This window comes from Dermacentor albipictus, chromosome 4 (assembly GCF_038994185.2).
Source record: "Dermacentor albipictus isolate Rhodes 1998 colony chromosome 4, USDA_Dalb.pri_finalv2, whole genome shotgun sequence".
Classification (NCBI taxonomy): Eukaryota; Metazoa; Arthropoda; class Arachnida; order Ixodida; family Ixodidae; genus Dermacentor; species Dermacentor albipictus.
Window position 1 is genome coordinate 93,120,861 of NC_091824.1, and position 21,875 is coordinate 93,142,735.

General features: G+C 40.1%; 1 protein-coding gene across 1 annotated transcript; it reads right to left on the minus strand.

The window, feature by feature from the left end:
- Window positions 1-21,031: 21,031 nt before the first annotated feature.
- On the minus strand, window positions 21,032-21,670 carry LOC135920001 (uncharacterized). The gene has a single exon (XM_065454059.2). It carries the CDS (start codon window positions 21,668-21,670, stop codon window positions 21,032-21,034), a length of 639 nt encoding a protein of 212 aa, XP_065310131.2.
- Between the last annotated feature and the right edge of the window lie 205 nt (window positions 21,671-21,875).

Below are 21,875 nucleotides of genomic sequence, written 5' to 3' on the forward strand. Positions count from 1 at the left end.
TTTATTTCACATTTGTTAACTTTATTTAAAGCCATTTCCTGGTCGACACCTTCTACGTGTTTAATTACATCGTGCTCAGTCGTGAACTTTCGGACGTAGTTATTGCGTTGCCATACTCTGTAAGCTTTTTGTTTTGCTGACGGTGCTGACTAGAGTGGGCGCAACTGTTCACTTCGCAGTGAAGTAACTTGACCAACAAGCGATTCCATCAAAATGTTTAGCTTCCTACTCAGATATATGCAGCTTGCGCCTCCTTCTGTAAAGTCCGCACTGCCACATGACTATTTTTATTGTGCGAAAGCTAACTTTACGTAGACTGAGGGGAGACGAACATTCTTTAATGAGGGAAAAATGTGCTATCGACGAAATGAAATTTAAACAGATTCATCGGAAATAGAATTTTGTAGCTGAATAATCTTGATCTGGAAATCGAGCGCAGAACCACCTTTCGGTCAGGGTTTTATGCCACCAATTGAACAAACCACGCGGCTGATTTCATTCATTCATTCATTCATTCATTCATTCATTCATTCATTCATTCATTCATTCATTCATTCATTCATTCATTCATTCATTCATATCTCAAATACTCCATTTGGGGTTTTACATGAGGGGTGGGCATATCTAGGTCATACTTTCGATGAATGCCTTGAACGATGAATAACTGGAGTGGTGAACCGGTGCTTCAGCAGCTTGATGATTCCAGTCTTTCGCTGTTTGAACGAAGAAAGAGTTAAAATGAGCGCCGATGCAAGCTGGAGGGGGATAAACAGTTTTTGAGTGGTTATGACGGTATGAAGTGCGATGAGAAGGCATGATGCCGGTCTGCTGAAGAAGCGACTGGTATAACTTGTAGAAGAGACATAGTCTTGCTTTTTTGCGGCGGTGCTCCAGGGTTGGAAGATTCAGAGATTAGCTTATAGTGACGCTAGTGTGGTAAGAGTAGTCAGAGTGAATGAACGTTGCTGCGCGATTCTGTGTGGATTCGAGTACTGTTGACAGGTTAGATTGGTATGGGTCCCACACTGAGCACGAGTATTCCAGTTTGGGTCGAACAAGTGTTAAATATGCGAGTAGTTTTATTGAAGGGGGAGCAAGACGTAGATTACGGTGTAGGTAGCATAGAACACAACTGGCATCATTGCTAATGCTTCAAATGTGTGAGGACCAACTGAGATTACTGGACAAGGTAATACCCAAGTACTTATATGAAGCCACATCCCACATTTCAGAACCAGCGATAACGTAATTAGCTTAAATGAATAATTGGCGATGGTGGAATCAGAATCAAAATTTCAGAATCAGAATTTATTGTTAGAAGTTGAGTCACATTACAAGTATTTAGTATGCAGAAGGATGGAAACTAGTAAAGTCGTTTTTTTGCCGTTGAGAGACATTAACCAATTATTACACCAGATTTCAATGACGTTATAGGGTCGTACTGGAGAGCACGAGAATCAACGTCGTTAGTAATAGGACGATGCATTAAGCAATCATCAGCAAATCAACGAATTTTAAGAGAACAACCTCTCGGTAAGCCGTTAATGTATATTAAGAAGAGTAGTGTTCCCAGGACAGTGGAACACCGGAACTCCGGAGATGACAGGTGATAAATTAGACGAGCATTGGTTAGCGCAAAGGAACTGTTGACGGTTAGTCAGAAAGTTGCGTATATATTGGGGAACACAAGGGTTAAGAATAAGACGCGTTAGTTTTAAGAGGAGCCGTTCATGAGGAACCTTCTCGAAAGCCTTTTTGAAATCTAGAAAGAGGGCATCTATAGGTACGTTTTGATCAAGATGTGAGCTGATGTCATTAACGAAGAGAACTAGTTGAGTCCCGCAGGGCATGCCTTTCTGAAAACCGGGTTTATTAGGAATGAAAAAATTAGCAGATGATATATACTTTGCAATATGAGAATAAATTATATGCTCCATTTGTTTGGAACAAACACTGGTGAGGGAAATTGGGCGGCAATTGCGGCACGATGATGATGATCCTTTTTTATTGGTACTTCAATTATCTTACCTATTTTCCAGCCTTGCGGCACTACTCCAGATGATAATGATTGCTGAAAGATATGGCACAAAAATATACTAGAGATGTGCACAGTGTTCTTAAGCATTTTGGAATTGATTTCATCGATGCCGGCCGAGGATGTTAATTTGAGGGATTCTATTAGTTTTGTGATACCGCATGCCTCAAATGTTATGCCTGACACCATTGGGTGGTTTAGGTAAGGGCACCCTGGGAAGTCAGTTCAGAAGTGAACACGGAAGCGAAGACAAAGTTTAGTACTTCAGGTGCTTTATGGTCAGCAACACGGTTATTGTCATCGTCATATAATGATAATGGTTAACGGTTATTTGGGTTAATGTATTTCCAGAATTGTTTGGGATTGTTTTGCAGCATGCTAGGAAGTGTTGTCGAATAAAAGGTTCATTTAGTTGTTGCAGCCAAAGAATCAAACGCCTTTTCACTGGCGTGATGTTTTCCCCAGGCAGGAGCGGTATCGGAATATTCGCCTTCGCGAAATATTCTTTTCTTTTTATGGTTTAGTCGTTTAAATGTGTTGTTGAACCACGGGGACGAAGGTCGGTCGGTTAAGGTGATAGTTGGTATGTATAGTGAGTTCGATCATTTTATTTAAAAAAAAAGCGTCCAGTTGGTGTCTACTGTGCGCTTAGAAAAACCTATAATATACCAGTTATAAAACTCGATATAGTCCATTGCTAATACTGATGTAATCACCTTTATCGTAAAGTGCTATTTTATTTTTTATTTTTGCTCTGAGGTTGTTGCCAGGATAATTCTGCATGTAGTACTGAGTGATCACTTAGTTCTGGTGGATGTGTTACAGAAGAAACAGTGTCGGAATGGGTTGTTGAGATTAGGTTGAGTATGTTAGAGCACTGCTCATTTTTTCGCGTCGGGGTAGACACTATCTGCGTCAAACCAAAGATGAGGCATGTGTTGGTTAAGAAAATTACTTTTTATGTTATTCTTAGACAGCGTTATGGCTGGTTCGGATACGTTGAATAACAGGGAATAACGGAAGCTGGAACAAGTTAATAACAAGGCGTGTTTGGCAGAAATTTGCGCGGTAGAGACTGTGCAGCCTGAGCCGCAGCCTGAGTTGTACATCAACGCGGGTTTCGTATCCTTCGCTAATGCTTCTTGTGCGTTCTCTCTTTATGGGCGGAAAGATACCATCGGCCTCAATTTTTTTTCGCGCAGGTCATGTGTAAAGTGCTAATTTTAAACGAATCAATACTTCAGCAGTAGTACGTGAGATCGCGAACAAAAGCATGGAGACGACAGATGCCGCATTTTTATTCGCAGTCTTGGCATACGAGCTGAGCATAAGTAGTACATCTAAAAGGGGAATTTTTTTCACCTTAAAAATACTGTGTATCAACTCGCCACAACCGAAATTTATATAGAAGCTCCATGAGTAGCACAGCCTGTATATGTGCGCCTATTCGACAAATGTGGTGAATTGACACAATTCCACATTCCACGGCCGTGCTATAGAAGTTAATTTTCTTTTTCGCAAATGTCGTCGTTTCCGAACTTTTGCTCCCGACTGTATACGCCGTTTAAACAAAAGTTATTGCATGAAACAAAAGTTACCTCAAAGTGCGTTTACATTACATTAGTGCTTATCCCTTCCGCACGGAAAGCAGCTTACAGGCGGTCGGAGACGACAGCACGCGAGTGGAGGGAAGTCGCTTAGTCATTCTGATAATGTACGAGCTACTTATGAAGCCTAGTAAGAGCAAAACGACTTTTCACTCGGACAACGTATCGTTACATGCGCCCTAACGAGGCTTCACTCTTCAACAAGGCAGATAATGCCCCTTGTGTCTGAACCGCACCGCGTCAGCTCTGCTTCAAAGGCTTCCGTTTATATATGTGCACGGCGAACCGGTAATCGAACCATATCAGCCACCTGGACGGCACACAAAGGCACAAACGCAGCGCTTTCTATGGAGCGAGAGTAATAAAAAAAGACGCGAACGTACTATCAAAGCGGCATCTGGGGGGAAGCCAAATGAAACGATGGAGACTATACGCACACACATAGGCCCACAAGTATACGCGAACGCGCACAAACACGCGGGCACATTTACAAGCCCAAAGCGTGCAAAGCTTCGGCGATATAATAAAGCCGAGCCAAACTCGACCTGACAGCGCGCAGAGCGGAAGCGAAATGAGTTTTGGGGGCAAGTCGCCGCTCAGGGTCTCACGCACTAATGGAGGCTTGGTCACGGCCCCGACGTATTGACTGGTCGGTGTCAAGTTCTCCGTGGGCGCAGGATCATCGCACACGACGACGAAAGCGTGTCAGGCATCTGCAGAATCTGTACGGATGCAAGCCGCCGGCAAGGTGCGCAGTTCAGTTGGGTGCGCACAGTAATAAGTACAATGGCGGTGGCTTCACTTGAATTTGTAGACAGCACGTGGGTATCAGTTTGGGCGCTACACCGGAGGCGCATCCATAGCCACGCGTATTTGTCTGAGCCCACTCCGCTCAGCTGAATTTGTGCAACCGTGCGCGCTTTTACGGTGGCTTGACTGCGTGTCGTATTCGGGGAACGCCTGGCTGTACGCAAAAGCGATTATTCTTACATTCTTGCGGAACACTCGAAGCCACACCATAGTTGCAGCAGTGCTATGATAAGAAGCGACGGTCAGCTTTGTTGTCACTTAAGCTACTTTTCGGTGGATCTATGCTCAACAGAAACTGCAGGAGTTGCTTAGTTGCATGCAACTGAATTGCATGCATGAGAGATCTAGCTCCAACATGGGGCATTCTAAATGGCAGCTTGACAATACGTCAACGACTCCTAGAAATCCACAGGCACAAAGAAAATTATGCTGGTATCACGCGCTGTGGATATCGGTGCACGCGAAGCCTCATTGATCAGGGTATTTCTGTTGCGCTAAATGCGGTGACGTGATACAATGTTACACAAATGTAGATTCTATGTTGATGTCGTGTACGAGATGAGATTGCTTGTGTTTAAAGAGTAAACGAGAATGCGTTAACTTTGCTTCTCTTTTTTCTTCCACGAAGTGAATAGTTGTCACTGCTTCACGTCCGAGCACATTCGTATATACTCTCTACGGCTTCCCCTCGCTGCATTTTCTTCCTTCCTTTTCCTCCTCCTCCTGGTCTACGGTTTCCATTGCACTCTGAATAACGAGAGTGCGATGGAAGCCATAGCTCACCTCGCGGTGCATGTAGAATTGCAAGTACGCTCGTGTATATACTAAGAAATGCAAAAGGTACCGCTTGCCATACACACTATTTCAGGGAAACGTTTAGGTGCCGCCATATTTGGCTGTTAACGCTGCTGCTTTTTATGTTTAACGAAATGTACGCGTTATATACAGCTGATTCACAAGCATTAAAATAAGTGTGCAAATGCGTGCGACGTTCCCTGACCATGTTACATGACTTCACTTCTCATAAAACTTAGAAATTATTTGTGTGACAGCCCAAGATGGCGGCGCCCATGAATCGAGTGTAAAATCGTCTTTAGCATGTCTCCACTACTCTTTGCGAAGAAATGATCAATTATACATGTCCCGATCGAGACGTTAGTAAATGTATAGTTGGGGCCTCAGTCAACTATACGAGCACTCTTTGTGCCCTATAAACCAGCGTTACTGCATAAGTACGTCCTCTCCAAGCTCTTCCGCGAAACATCACAGCTTTTGTTTGCAGTCTCCGACTCCTCACCACAGCTGTGTGGGAGACCTCCCACTACACTCGGCGAGGCACCAACGCAAAACCAGGAGAAAGAGGCAAAAAAAGCTAAGTCCACATACTACACCTGAGCGAGTGTGATTCTAATAGCATTATTAGGAACGGCTCTCCCGCGCCTTTGATTCTACTTCCACCATCGGCTTCCAGGATCGGCCCGCGTCACAAGCCACGTTAAAACACTCCGCGTGCAAATGTACGCACTGGTGCCAGCATCGGCCTATACGAGTCGCCACCCTTCATTACACAGTCTCAGGGATAAGCATGGGCCCAGTTTTGATCGTGCTCCATTTCCGGGATCGGCCCAATCAACTCGGCGAGAAACCTGGCAGCCAACCAGGCACGCCAGATCCGCGGATACAAAGGCAAAAGAAGCTTCGCTTTAATAGTCCTCGTGGTGGAGCCCTGACCATAGAACGAGTGGCTGACTATAACAGCTTGAGGACGAGGATGGGAAGGAGGATGTTCGCTGCGGGCGGATGGTACCCTCCCGATACTTGCGGCAATATCTCTGCGCCCTACAGCGCGCCGCCCTTCAGCGGAGAGTTAGAAACCTAAAATCTCCAGGCATGTCGCTGAGCGCGTCATCATTTATAATCGCACAGCTCGAGACAGGCGAGCAAGATGACGCGCACGGCGAGTCACAACAGGGCGAAATCCGGCAGCTTGTGAGCCAGCGCATGATGCCGCACTGACGGCCCTTTCACCCTCTCGACACGGCCTGCTTAGATTTATTTATTTTTTGAGCGCGAAACATGCCTGACTTTGATCTTCATCATCTCCACATATAATCATCCATTGTACATCTTCTTCACCTGTATATATCATCACCAGCAGCACAGCTTGATCCTCGTGGTTGTAGCACGAGCTCGGTTGGAATAAGGCGGTTCCTTACAAGTTATTTTGATGGCCTTTTCAGGTAGTTACACAGGGTGCGAAAAAGAGCAACATACACATGCACGACAAACACAAACACACACGCGCGCGCGCACACACACTGGCATAAATCGAATGGTTAAATCAAAGAAAGTTAAGTAAATCAAAGAATTCGTGAAATATAATTAACCATTCTATCAGCATATGGCTGCGATTTAGATATGTTGTGAGCAGACATTTATCTGCATGGTTTATGAAGGAATTTATCCTAGTGGGACATGCCCATTCTAGAAGAGCGCATGCACAGAAACCCAGTGGGAAATATTGAGTCGGTAAATCAAGGAAAATAAATGAAATTAAAGAATCCCTTAAAGTTCATTGGCCATTCCATTAAGAGATCGGTGTGCTTCAGAAATGCCCGAGAAGCTACATTACATGTTCGTATTTTATGCAGAAGGAGGAGGAATAAACCTTATTTGTAGAAATGAGCCGACGGTGAGTCGTCCGAGATGGACGGCATCCCTATAGTCCAGGATAACACGAGCCAGAGCCGATAGCTTAGCCCTCCTCATCAGACGATGCTGGTCTTACGAGCTCGGGCTTGTCAGCTGGGCCTTCCACTGCTCAACGGTTGGTTTGGTGATGGGTGGTGGCGATGGGTTGTGCCCGCTCTCACACCATGTGGTAGAGGGTATATTGGGCGCAGAGCTCAAGGCGCACTTGTATGTGTAGCTCGTAGGACACGTGTCGTGAAGCAGGGTGTCGTGCGGGAATGTGTTGGTCTGTAGTTTGCGGAACACCACCGCCTCTTTAGTCAGCTGGGGATGCGGAGGTGAATAGGTCCTCCTACTCAGTCTGCAGTGGCTCAGGATCTCGGTGTATCTTTCTGTGGCACAATCGTATGGATCTACCGGGGCTCGCGAGCCCAGCGGGATAGGCCGCCGGGTTCACGTATAATCATGTACAAAGTTATTTTTTTTCTCGCGTACAGAGATGACAATATTTTGTCAGTATACAATAATTACATAAGACACTTCGTGGGCAATGTAATGTAGCATTCGCATATACAGCCACAAATATTTCCGGCGAGATCTCTTGTCATGTCACTGTCGCGAATTGCTGACCTCTGTTGATTTGATATGCTCTGCTAAGTCTATTAAACTTCTCTTTCCAACTCAACAGCCGCGAATTTCTGGCCTCTTTGATTTGATAGAAGTTCTGTAAAGTCGACTAAACTTCGTTTTGCGGCATAACAGACAGACAGCCACGCCAAAGCCTGGAGAGTAGGCAAGGAAAGCTTCGTTTTAAAATTGTTTACAGTCTTTCTTAATATGTGTCAACAAAATTACAGTTTTCGAACACAACAGGATCAAGACTGTTTCAGTCGACAGCTGTTCGAGTCAGAAGTGAAAGTTTTAAATACCTCAACTCTCCGTGTGTAGGGCACGGCGAACCAGCCCCGCAACTAAGTTCCAGCAATAGACTTAGTTACTCGCGCCGCGCTTTAAAGATTAGATAGATAGATAGATAGATAGATAGATAGATAGATAGATAGATAGATAGATAGATAGATAGATAGATAGATAGATAGATAGATAGATAGATAGATAGATAGATAGATAGATAGATAGATAGATAGATAGATAGATAGATAGATAGATAGATAGATAGATAGATAGATAGATAGATAGACAGACGGACGGACGGACGGACGGACGGACGGACGGACAGATAGATAGATAGATAGATAGATAGATAGATAGATAGATAGATAGATAGATAGATAGATAGATAGATAGATAGATAGATAGATAGATAGATAGATAGATAGATAGATAGATAGATAGATATTTACAGATATGCAAAGAGGTCGGCCTGAGCTATAACTTGCTCTGGCCTGCTACTCGTGTCTTTGAAACTTTTGACAAATGCGCAAGACGTAAGACCAATTGTGTAGAAGAAACGTAGCTGAGTTGTCTACGTCACTAGACCCACAAGTACTCGAAAAGCGACAGCGAAAACCGCGATAAAGCCGGACCAGCCCAGCGCCGTACATTGAGCACCGGAAACTTGGTAACACAAAGTGCGCATTCCCGGAACGGAACGAACCGCGCGCGATCTCACACAATCGGCATCGCTGCGGGACCGAAAAGGAGCATCCTACAGGAAGTGAACACGTTCGAGCGTTGTGCCGCGTCGTCGAGCGTGTAGCAGTATACACACCACTCGGTTCGTTTGAGGGGCAATCGTGCGCGCAGTCCCAGAGGAGAACAGGCGGCGTCGTGGGATGAAGGGAAAAAAGGGAGGGGGGAGGGAGAACGTGCGCCTCGTTCAGGAGGGCACACGCTTGTATATCCCCAAAGCGCGTCGAACCATGCACAACACACGCACAGAAGCGGGAGGTGGGGGGGAGGGGGGGAGGGCTAGGCGAAGGAGAGAGAGGAAGCGAGGCCGGCCAAAACGCCACCGAGTTAACAAATTGGGCCTCGTGTTCCTCGTAAAGGAGCAGTGCGCCGGGCAATCCTCTCGCTGCCACGCGACCGGCTAGCTGAGCTTAGCCGCGCTCTCGTCGGCCACCCGCCGTTTCCTTTTCCACTGCCGGCCGCTTTAGCAAAGCGGTCGGGTAAGGAGGGCTGCTGCCGCCTTTGTTACCGAGCCCCGCCGCTCTTGCAACGAGAGCGATGCCGGCACCCCGGACGCGGTGCGGTGTGAACCCACGGAGCGGCCGTCGGCCTCTTCCTGCCTTAAACAAACCATGTGCCCGGTGCTCGAGGATGTGTCGGCTTATCCCCGTAAGTTAGGTGTAGCTTTATACGTGTAGCTTTATGCGATTTGATGCGCTCAGTACTATGTTATTAGTATAGAATGTGAACTTGAGACGGGACGTGGATGACGCGATAACATCGTCTTCTGTAACGTCGCCGGCTTGCTTTTCTGTTCCGTTGTGAATTATGTATTTATACAATCTCCTTTACTTATACTTTCATTGAAGTCAACGAAAATTTCAGCATAGAAAGGAAGCCTGCAGCATCCAAAATCACAACAGGCTAAGGTCTGCGACTGAGGTGCTCTTAACGTTGAGCGCGAATAATAAGGGGTGGTGGCAGCTGGAGGTAAAAGTGTAGGATGGGAACCTCGGAGCCCTACTGTACCACTTCGGGGCTCACTGCCAGCTAAGGTCTCCTATTTATTTATTTATTTCGAGATCTCGGAGACATCATAGCAGCGGCGGTACATAACAAACTGTATCATAGAATAAGGTACAAAACTTACGAAAAAACAATTACCTAAAAATTGATGAATAACGGAATTGGTTTAGCAGCAAAAACGCCCACCAAAAGTACATATAAATAACTCTAATCCGTACAATAAACAATAAATGAATACTGTAAGTGTCAAACAACGACGATGAATATTAGGTCACAGCATTATCAGAAAGGCTATTTCATTCAACAATGCTTCTAGGAAGAAACTCGTGCTGACAGTCACTTCGTAAAACTAAATATGTTGCTGCAAACGAATGCCGCTGTGTAGCGTATCCCTCACAGTAAGTGATAAAAGTTACGTATCAACGTTATAAGAACATTTTACTAACGGTTAGAAAAACTCTAGCCGACAAATACGATTTCTATTGTTAAATGAGGCTTGTAAACTTCGCTTAATGAGTTCAGTAACTGACGTACGCCCGTACGAATCATATGTATACTGCGCTACTTTCGTTTGTGTATTTTCCAGTTCGTTGATGTTAGTCCTAGTGCAGCGTTTCCAGATGAGCGCACTACATAATCGAGCATAGGACACATAAGACTTGAATGCAAGGAGGCGTACGGATGGCGCGGACAATCTTAAAGAGTGTCTCCTGAAGAACAATTTGTGTACGTCTTTACTCGTAAGAACGTCATTATGTTTCTCCAAGACCGATTATTTGTCATTCATAGCTCAAATATTTATATTCACTTACCTTTGAGAGAGAAAGTCCGCTTGCATAATAATGACAGACAAGTGGATTCCCTTCAATAATTATTCGCATAAAAACTTTTTTGCAAAACTTATAGTCCCCTGCCACTTCTCACACCATGACACGAGTTTTTGGAGAGTCCCGTTTAAGCTGTCTTGATCTTCGATTCAGCTGTTTGTTTCACAAATCACAAAGTCGTCTGCATACAGTTTAATATTCACATTGATATCAGTAACAATCTCATTTATGAACATGAAAAAAGGAGGACCAAGTACGGACCCCATGGGGAACGCTAGAATCAAACCAAAAGCGATTTGAGCAAGTGGCATTTAAGGAAACCTACCGAGAGCGGTTCGAAAGTTTCATCGGCTTGCGATTTGTTATTGTAAACCCTAATTTGTGAAGCAGTTTACTGTGTGACACCGCATATATCAAATGCCTTACAAAAATTCATGTAAACAACGTCTGTTTTTGCTCCTTTATTTATTGCCGCAGCGAAATCATGCATAATTTCAATTAGTCATGTGTTAGTTGAATAGTCGCGTCTAAAACCGTGTTGTGAATTTGTTGCCACATTACGGTGTTCAAGAAAATCAACTATATGTTTACAAATAATATGCGCGAAGATTTTACACGTAGTAAATGCTAATAAAATAGGTCGATAATTTTCTATACTTGATTTGTCACGGGATTCGTGCAATGTTCTTATTCTGGATTCATTCCAGACGTTCGGCAATGTACCATCATTCAGATACCTGTGAAAAACACTTTGCACACAATTCTGCATATAGTTAAAAAAAAACATTCGGGATATCATCCTGGTCAGGAGATCTCTTGACGTCTAGTTTCAGGAACAGATTGAAGATACCGTGCTCAGGCATTTTTACATCCGGCATATAGGAGGCAAAGTCATTTTTGAACATCGAAGTACAACTACTATCTATTGTAAATACCGACTTAAAATGATTATTGAAAGGTGCACAAACCACAGTGTCACTGTGTACGCAGTTTTCATTTAACAAAACCGTAGCGTTAGAACATGAACGTGTCTTAATAGACCTCCAAAATTTTACAGTGGAGCTGTTAGAACCTGGCTGGGTTTCTCTTGACGTCCGCAGCTTCGCCGAGCTGGCGGAGAGAGAGCTGAGAGAGAGTGAAAGCAGAGTATAAAAATAGCATAGCGACGCTGCGAGGGTGAGCGGAGCCGAGCTGGGGGAGAGGGAGCTGAGAGAGAGTGAAAGCAGAGTAAAAAAATAGCATCGCGCAACATAGCGACGCGGCGAGGGTGGGTGGAGCCTGCCGGAGAAGGAGCGGCGCGGTGAGGACGCAGGTGGTGAGGCCACTGCTTCCCGATAAAAACCCGCGCACTCGCTTCGGCGGTCCTCTTTCTCGCAGTGGAAAAAATTAGCACTGCTTTACTGGCCTTCCCCCAGCTCCGCTGGTCTCTGGTGTTTGCGATAGGAAGCGATATACTGTAATATTTTGAGTTATCATTTTAACTTTATTGTGTGTTAATTTTTCTGATATATTAGGAATGACTTCTAGCTAGCGAAGAGTAACATGGGTTTTTATCTTTTTCTTTCTTTAGCCTTTTAGGTTTTTGTTGTGGCTGTAGTGTTTGCCGAGTAGTCCAATGACTGTTACCTGTGGATTTCTCAGTTGTTATTGGCATACATTCATGAACAATGTTTATAAAAAGAGCACTAGTCAGTTATATTGCATGAGCCTGTCTGAAATATTATATTCACACTCCATCAAGTCAATTATTGATTCGTCATCGGCCCGAAAAATATTTTGACATTGGATGCAGAACCATCATCATAAGAATCATTTTTGTATGCGCTCATCATAAGAACCATCAGTTAAGGTTTACACCAGTCTCATGATCAGAGGCGTTACGTTACACTGGAATGTTCACCAGCAATCTGTATAAACCGAAATTAAAGACAATTTTTAGCATTTAAATTCCGTGTAAATCTAAAGACTGTGGGAGAAAGCAGTCTACTTTATATTCGGAAAATTAAAATCACCTGGAAAAATTATTTTATACTCTGGTTTTATATGAAATAACATGTATTTCTCGAGACAGAGGGATTCGGAGGCCTGTATATGACTCCGAAGACAGAGCGTATATTGTTAATGTATATAGCACAAAAGACGCTTTCAACTCCCGGAAAATTGGGCATTGTTATAAGCTGTAGGGTCACCTCAACACCTTAAATAAAATTGCAACCCCATCACCGCTTCTGTCTCGATCTTTGCAGAAGCACTTGTAGTTTTTCGGAACAAATTCGCTGACTCGTATATCCTCGCATAGCCAAGTCTTCGTGAGCACAGCAATTTCTGGTTCATGAGAAAGAAACAGAGCTTCAAGCTAGGCCGTTTTAATTACCATATTACGGCATTTAATGTATAGAGCTTATGGGCACGTGTTTTCTGAGATCATTCGCCACTGTAGAAATTGTATACCGCTTGCTCTTGGCTTCGTTCCATCCATGCGTCCCCACTGAGTTTATAAAATATAACATTAACCTTGGAACCATACGTTTTATTGCGATCAACATTCTTAAACCAATTCCTTCCTTCCTTCCTTCCTTCCTTCCTTCCTCACTCACTTACTCACTCACTTACTCACTTTACTTTACTTTACTTTTACATACTTTACTTTACTTTTACATACTTTACTTTACTTTTACATACTTTACTTTACTTTTACATACTTTACTTTTACATACTTTACTTTTACATACTTTACTTTACTTTTACATACTTTACTTTTACTTACTTTACTTTTACATACTTTACTTTTACATACTTTACTTTACTTTTACTTACTTTACTTTACTTTTACATACTTTACTTTTACATACTTTACTTTACTTTTACATACTTTACTTTACTTTTACATACCTTACTTTACTTTTACATACTTTACTTTTACATACTTTACTTTACTTTTACATACTTTACTTTTACTTACTTTACTTTTACATACTTTACTTTTACATACTTTACTTTACTTTTACTTACTTTACTTTACTTTTACATACTTTACTTTTACATACTTTACTTTACTTTTACATACTTTACTTTACTTTTACATACTTTACTTTTACATACTTTACTTTACTTTTACATACTTTACTTTACTTTTACATACTTTACTTTACTTTTACATACTTTACTTTACTTTTACATACTTTACTTTACTTTTACATACCTTACTTTACTTTTACATACCTTACTTTACTTTTACATACCTTACTTTACTTTTACATACTTTACTTTACTTTTACATACTTTACTTTACTTTTACATACTTTACTTTACTTTTACATACTTTACTTTACTTTTACATACTTTACTTTACTTTTACATACTTTACTTTACTTTTACATACTTTACTTTACTTTTACATACTTTACTTTACTTTTACATACTTACTTACTTTACTTTACTTTACCTACCTACCTACCTACCTACCTACCTACCTACTTACTTACTTAACTTTACTTTACTTTACTTTACCTACCTACCTACCTACTTACTTACTTTACTTTACTTTACTTTACTTTACCTACCTACCTACCTACTTACTTACTTTACTTTACTTTACTTTACTTTACTTTACTTACTCACTTACTTACTTTACTTTACTTTACTTACTCACTTACTTTACTTTACTTTACTCACTCACTCACTCACTCACTGACTCACTCACTGACTCACTCACTCACTCACTCACTGACTCACTCACTCACTCACTCACTCACTCACTCACTCACTCACTCACTCACTCACTCACTCACTCACTCACTCACTCACTCACTCACTCACTCACTCACTCACTCACTCACTCACTCACTCACTCACTCACTCACTCACTCACTCACTCACTCACTCACTCACTCACTCACTTACTTACTTACTTACTTACTTACTTACTTACTTACTTACTTACTTACTTACTTACTTACTTACTTACTTACTTACTTACTTACTTACTTACTTACTTACTTACTTACTTACTTACTTACTTACTTACTTACTTACTTACTTACTTACTTACTTACTTACTTACTTACTTACTTACTTACTTACTTACTTACTTACTTACTTACTTACTTACTTACTTACTTACTTACTTACTTACTTACTTACTTACTTACTTACTTACTTACTTACTTACTTACTTACTTACTTACTTACTTACTTACTTACTTACTTACTTACTTACTTACTTACTTACTTACTTACTTACTTACTTACTTACTTACTTACTTACTTACTTACTTACTTACTTACTTACTTACTTACTTACTTACTTACTTACTTACTTACTTACTTACTTACTTACTTACTTACTTACTTACTTACTTACTTACTTACTTACTTACTTACTTACTTACTTACTTACTTACTTACTTACTTACTTACTTACTTACTTACTTACTTACTTACTTACTTACTTACTTACTTACTTACTTACTTACTTACTTACTTACTTACTTACTTACTTACTTACTTACTTACTTACTTACTTACTTACTTACTTACTTACTTACTTACTTACTTACTTACTTACTTACTTACTTACTTACTTACTTACTTACTTACTTACTTACTTACTTACTTACTTACTTACTTACTTACTTACTTACTTACTTACTTACTTACTTACTTACTTACTTACTTACTTACTTACTTACTTACTTACTTACTTACTTACTTACTTACTTACTTACTTACTTACTTACTTACTTACTTACTTACTTACTTACTTACTTACTTACTTACTTACTTACTTACTTACTTACTTACTTACTTACTTACTTACTTACTTACTTACTTACTTACTTACTTACTTACTTACTTACTTACTTACTTACTTACTTACTTACTTACTTACTTACTTACTTACTTACTTACTTACTTACTTACTTACTTACTTACTTACTTACTTACTTACTTACTTACTTACTTACTTACTTACTTACTTACTTACTTACTTACTTACTTACTTACTTACTTACTTACTTACTTACTTACTTACTTACTTACTTACTTACTTACTTACTTACTTACTTACTTACTTACTTACTTACTTACTTACTTACTTACTTACTTACTTACTTACTTACTTACTTACTTACTTACTTACTTACTTACTTACTTACTTACTTACTTACTTACTTACTTACTTACTTACTTACTTACTTACTTACTTACTTACTTACTTACTTACTTACTTACTTACTTACTTACTTACTTACTTACTTACTTACTTACTTACTTACTTACTTACTTACTTACTTACTTACTTACTTACTTACTTACTTACTTACTTACTTACTTACTTACTTACTTACTTACTTACTTACTTACTTACTTACTTACTTACTTACTTACTTACTTACTTACTTACTTACTTACTTACTTACTTACTTACTTACTTACTTACTTACTTACTTACTTACTTACTTACTTACTTACTTACTTACTTACTTACTTACTTACTTACTTACTTACTTACTTACTTACTTACTTACTTACTTACTTACTTACTTACTTACTTACTTACTTACTTACTTACTTACTTACTTACTTACTTACTTACTTACTTACTTACTTACTTACTTACTTACTTACTTACTTACTTACTTACTTACTTACTTACTTACTTACTTACTTACTTACTTACTTACTTACTTACTTACTTACTTACTTACTTACTTACTTACTTACTTACTTACTTACTTACTTACTTACTTACTTACTTACTTACTTACTTACTTACTTACTTACTTACTTACTTACTTACTTACTTACTTACTTACTTACTTACTTACTTACTTACTTACTTACTTACTTACTTACTTACTTACTTACTTACTTACTTACTTACTTACTTACTTACTTACTTACTTACTTACTTACTTACTTACTTACTTACTTACTTACTTACTTACTTACTTACTTACTTACTTACTTACTTACTTACTTACTTACTTACTTCCTTCCTTCCTTCCTTCCTTCCTTCCTTCCTTCCTTCCTTCCTATCCATCCAGGAGGTCGAGGGATGAAATCCCGACTATGGCGGCCACAGTTCGATGGGGCTGAAATGCAAGACATTCGTGTCCCGTGCATTGGGGACACGTTAAAGATCGTCTGGTGGTCAAAATTATTCCAGAGTCCACCGCTACGATGTGCCTCATAATGAAATCGTGGTTTTCGCATGTAAAACCCCTTAATTCTATTCTTTTCCATCCATCCGTCCATCGCTGCATAACTCGAATGATAACTGCATTACTATCGACCGTCACAGTGAGATGAGTTCTGATGGATTTTTTTATGCGTTGCACTTTCTCACAGTTCTTTTCCTGATTCCTTTAAGACTGACAGAAAAATCCTGTGAAATTGAAGCTGAAGATTCCTTAAGCTTAAAACATGATTTCAGCACAAAACTTATTTTCCGAAATTCTAGTAAATTAATTATCACAGGACGATTCATAGGTATTTTTTACCTAGTCTATGGCATCTTTCTAGTCTGTTAATAGTTACTTCCAGTTAATATTTCTTTTTAGGAACAAGTCATCTCTGGTAATATCAGTAAGACTTTCAGTAGTTTCAGAGTTTTCTCTTCATTACTATACACTATTAGACTGTTCCTCCTGCTTCTGTTTTTAAGTATGTTTTTTTTCATTCTTTTCTTTCTATTTCTTTTCCGAGAAACATATTGTTTATTCGAGCTGAGCAACTGTTAATTTTAATTCAGCGACTTCCTTCTGTAGTGATTTGCAATGCCTGCACGTTAAAGAAACCCCAGGTGGTCAAAATTGATCTAACCTCCACTCCCCAAAAAAAGAAAACGTGCCTCATACTCATATTGTGGTTTAGGCACGGAAAAACCTAGAAGTTACTTCTTGTAAATTTCTTTCGGTGATATCAAGGGGGCTAGCTGATGTTGTAAGCTTCGAATACGCTCATTCCAATTCGTGATAACATTTTCAATTTTTTTTCCTGCCATGGTTAAAATATTATTGATCGACCCGATCAAGTTATCTATAGCCTGTCCTAAAACTAATTACATCAGCTTTTACTGTTTTGTCAATCTGGGTTAGATTCAACGTCACCACAAGCTAAGAGGATAACATCTTGAGGCACAAATATCTGACAAAACCTTCCTAAATATAAATACACATGACAGCGCAGCAGCAGCGAAAAACGGTTATCGTTTCTCTATATAAGAACGAGTAGGACGACGAAGTTTCCCTGCTAAGGTGGCTGCTCACCGCTCCTGTGAAAAATCTCGCCTTCCGCGTAAATAGACATTAGACATTAGACATTTATTCATCATGAATTTGTACATCAACATAGGCAAACAACTGTTGGGCCCATAGCCAAGGCTAGTGTGGGCCCATGTGGTATACATGCGTTTGTGCTGCGGCGATCAGGACAGTGATGAACAAATGTATATTGATTATACATAATTGTACAGGATGAGAAACAAGAGGGAAAAAAGAAAACATACATCAGTGCAACAATAGAATAGTGTTACAGAAAAAATATCACCACAAAGCAACATTCTTAACTAATTTTTGAGAAATATAATCTTTTTATGGAAAATAAAAAGTTACTGGCACTCTTCACTTCTATTGGTAAGGCGTTCCATATCTTTGTACCATGATACTGAATTAGTCTTTGACCGTATGTGTTTCGGGTAATTGGTAAATTGAAATTTATGTTAGTGGCGTGTCTAGTATTTCGTGTAGGAATCGCAAATATACTAAACGACAATGAGTGATTGCGACATATTATGTTATTCACTAAAATAGCAACTTTCATTTCGGAGGATAGGGTAAAGGGAAGTATTTTCAACCTGCAAAATAAATGACTGCTGGATTCGAATGGACAAGAAAACGTCATTATCCGCACCGCTCTCTTTTGTAAGCGCAAAATTGGATCCAAATATGTTTTAAATGTGGACGACCATGATTCGCAACAGTATGTCATATGACAATGAAAGAGAGAAAAGTAGATTATTTTCAGTACCGAAATATCGAAGCATGCCCTCGCCTTTAAGAGCCCATAACACGCTGACGCTAGCTTCGAACATACATTATCAATGTGTGGTTTCCAGTTTAAACTGCTGTCTAGTGTCACGCCCAGATATTTAATTGTGTTCACCTGTTCCAGAATGCTATTATCAAGATATATTTGCAGGGGTGCACTGTTAACATGACTGTGTCTAGAATGAAAAATCATGTAGTGAGTTTTAGCTTTGTTAAGTGTAAGTTTGTTTGCTCCAAACCACGATGAAACACAGATTAGTTCTTTATTAGCAATCTGTATGACTTCGTGAAGTGTTTTGCCTGTAAACACTAGTGCAGTATCGTCCGCGTACATGACAGCTTTGGCAGATGTGAGAATTGAAGGAAAATCGTTGACATACAAGGAAAATAAAATTGGTCCTAGGACAGAACCCTGTGGCACACCAGTTTTAACAAAAGAACATGAAGACGTAAAATTAGTAATTTTAACAAACTGCTGTCGGTTGGTTAAGTAACTAGCAAATAAATTTAAAGTACTGGCACTGAAACCGTAGTATTCAAGTTTCTTTAGTAGTATGGAATGAATAACTGTATCGAAAGCTTTCTTGAGGTCTAGAAATATTACTAGGGCTAATTCATTATTATGGAGTGCTTCGTTTATATGCTGCGACAACTCTAGTACTGCTGAGGACGTAGAGCGACCGGTTCTGAAGCCATGCTGAGATTCATTTAAAATGTTGTTTGTGCTCAGGTACTCTTTCAATTGAATAGAAATAACCTTTTCAAACACGGTATTAATAACACTCAAAACCGAGATTGGTCGATAACTTCCAGGGTCATTATTATCACCACATTTATATATAGGAGATACATTAGCAATCTTTAGAGCTTCAGGGTATGTACCGCGTGCGATATTAAGATTGAATATGATTGTAAGAACAGGGCAGAGGAGGTCAACGTTATCTTTTAAAACTTTGACAGTAATGCCATCGTGACCAGCCGCCTTGTTAGCATTCATATCGGTTAATATATTTTGTACTAGAGTATCTTCTATTGGTTTAAGGCAAAATGTACAGCTCAATAACGGGTAATTAACATCGCATGTCTGATGAGTTATACTGTCAGCTAGAACTGGCCCAACATTGGTGAAGTATGTGTTAAACTCATCAACTTTTTCGGTGTCAATCCGGTCAGGAGCAATGTGCTTTTTCACAGGTGCACTAATTACGTTGTTAATAATGTCCCACATCTTTCTAGAATTACCCTGAGCCTTACGGATCAGTTGCGCGTTAAACTCTTTTTTCCTTATACGAATGATTGCAACGACAAAATTGCGGGATCTACGAAACTGCTGTAAATAGTACATATTATGTCTTTGCTGTTTCCACTTCTGATACCAAGTGTCTCTTTCCTTAATGGCAGTTAATATAGTCTTAGTCATCCATGGACACAACGGCTGCTCGTACCTGTGATGATTGGTAGTTGTGCATTCAGAGATGACACGGGAGAGAGTTTTCAGTAGCTTGTCACATTCGGTATTGTTGTCTGCAGTGAGTACGTCAGAGAAATTTATCTTCTTAATTTTTTCACGAAGCAGCGAGTAATTTATTCGACCTGTGCGTGGATTTAGTTTATTCCTAGTAATGCTTCTATCACTAGGTATTAATGCAAAGACAGGAGAGTGATCTGTTATACTCGTATTGTATACACCTGCGAGAATATTATTGTGATTGCATAGAATATGGTCGATGATTGTGGCTGAGGTTGCTGTAATTCTTGTGGGTTGAGAGATTGTGTTCTTGTAATTGTATGATTGTAATAACAAAGAATAATCGGCATTTAGGTCTCCGTAAGTGTCTATGTTGAAGTCCCCGGTTACAACTACAGAGTTAAAGTTTCTATCGGTCAAACCGGAAAGAATGGTTTCCAGAACACTGTAAAACTTGTAAAATTGAACTGGGTGGTCGATAGACTACGCCTATGACCATGCCTGTAGGTATTGCGATAAAAAGTGATTCGATGTTATCATTACTTATAAGCAATTGAGGCATTTCGATGTGGGTTAGTTCTTGTCTAACATATAAGGCAACACCTCCGCCACGTGATGAAGTCTGTCTTGGGTTAGATAGAAAATGATAACCGGAAATCGGAATGTGTTCGCTGTTTCGTAGCCATGTTTCCGAGAGCGCAATGATGTCGTAGGAAAACTGATGCTGCGCTAAAAATGCGCACAATAAATCTTTGTTTCTATTCAGGCTTCTGATGTTGCAGTGAAGTATAGACATGCATGGTTTTGCATGAAATTCGGTGTTAACTTCAGTGATTGAATATGCCATAAGGACGAAAAGGAGTAGCTAGTTAAAGATATGAACACTAGATAACGTTGGCTAGGTCTTCTTCAGTTCTTATGTGCAGTACAGTGGAATTTTCAAGTTTCCTCATTAGGATCTTAGATTGTGACACCCAAGCGAACTTCCAGTTTTTATCCCGCTTCGTTTGTATGGCTTTGCCGAGCAAGATCTTGTACTCTGGACAAAGATGCTCATTGATGTACACAGGTTCGTTCTTTTCAAGACCAAGTGACGATGTCGTTAACCTGTTACGTTTAGCACTCTGCAGCAGACGGTCACGAACGTTCCTGGAAACAAACTTAACGACAATGTTTGGTCGTCCTTTGTCTTTTGACGGAACCCGATGAACCACATCAATGTCTTCCAGTCGAAGCTCCTCCTTCAGGCATGTGGCTATCTTCAGCATCATATCGGGTAAAGATTCTTCAGAAGATGCAGGGACGTTTTTGATTTCTAAGTTGTTCCGACGGCTATACTGCTTTAGCTCTATCATTTCCTTCCTCATGGTCTTTACTTGAGTGTTTAATTCCTTTATATCTCGACTGTGGTCGGACTGCTTCTCCTTTACCTCAGTGAGTTCGCTGCACACGCCTTTCACATCTGCTCTGAGTTGCTCAAATATGGAGTTCATGTGGGTCATAGAATCTTTGAGTCCTTCCATATCGGTAGATGATTTCTTGTTATCATCAGCTATACCTTTGATGTCTGCTCTGATTATTGTAGTGATCTGTTCAAGGCGCAAAGTAACATCAACTAGAGCCTTTGCCAGTTCTTTAACAGTCGACGGTGGTTTGTCAGCAAGTGTCTGTCCAAGGTTTTTTAAAGGATTATCACCCATATTTAACAATAAACAGTAGAAACAGAGC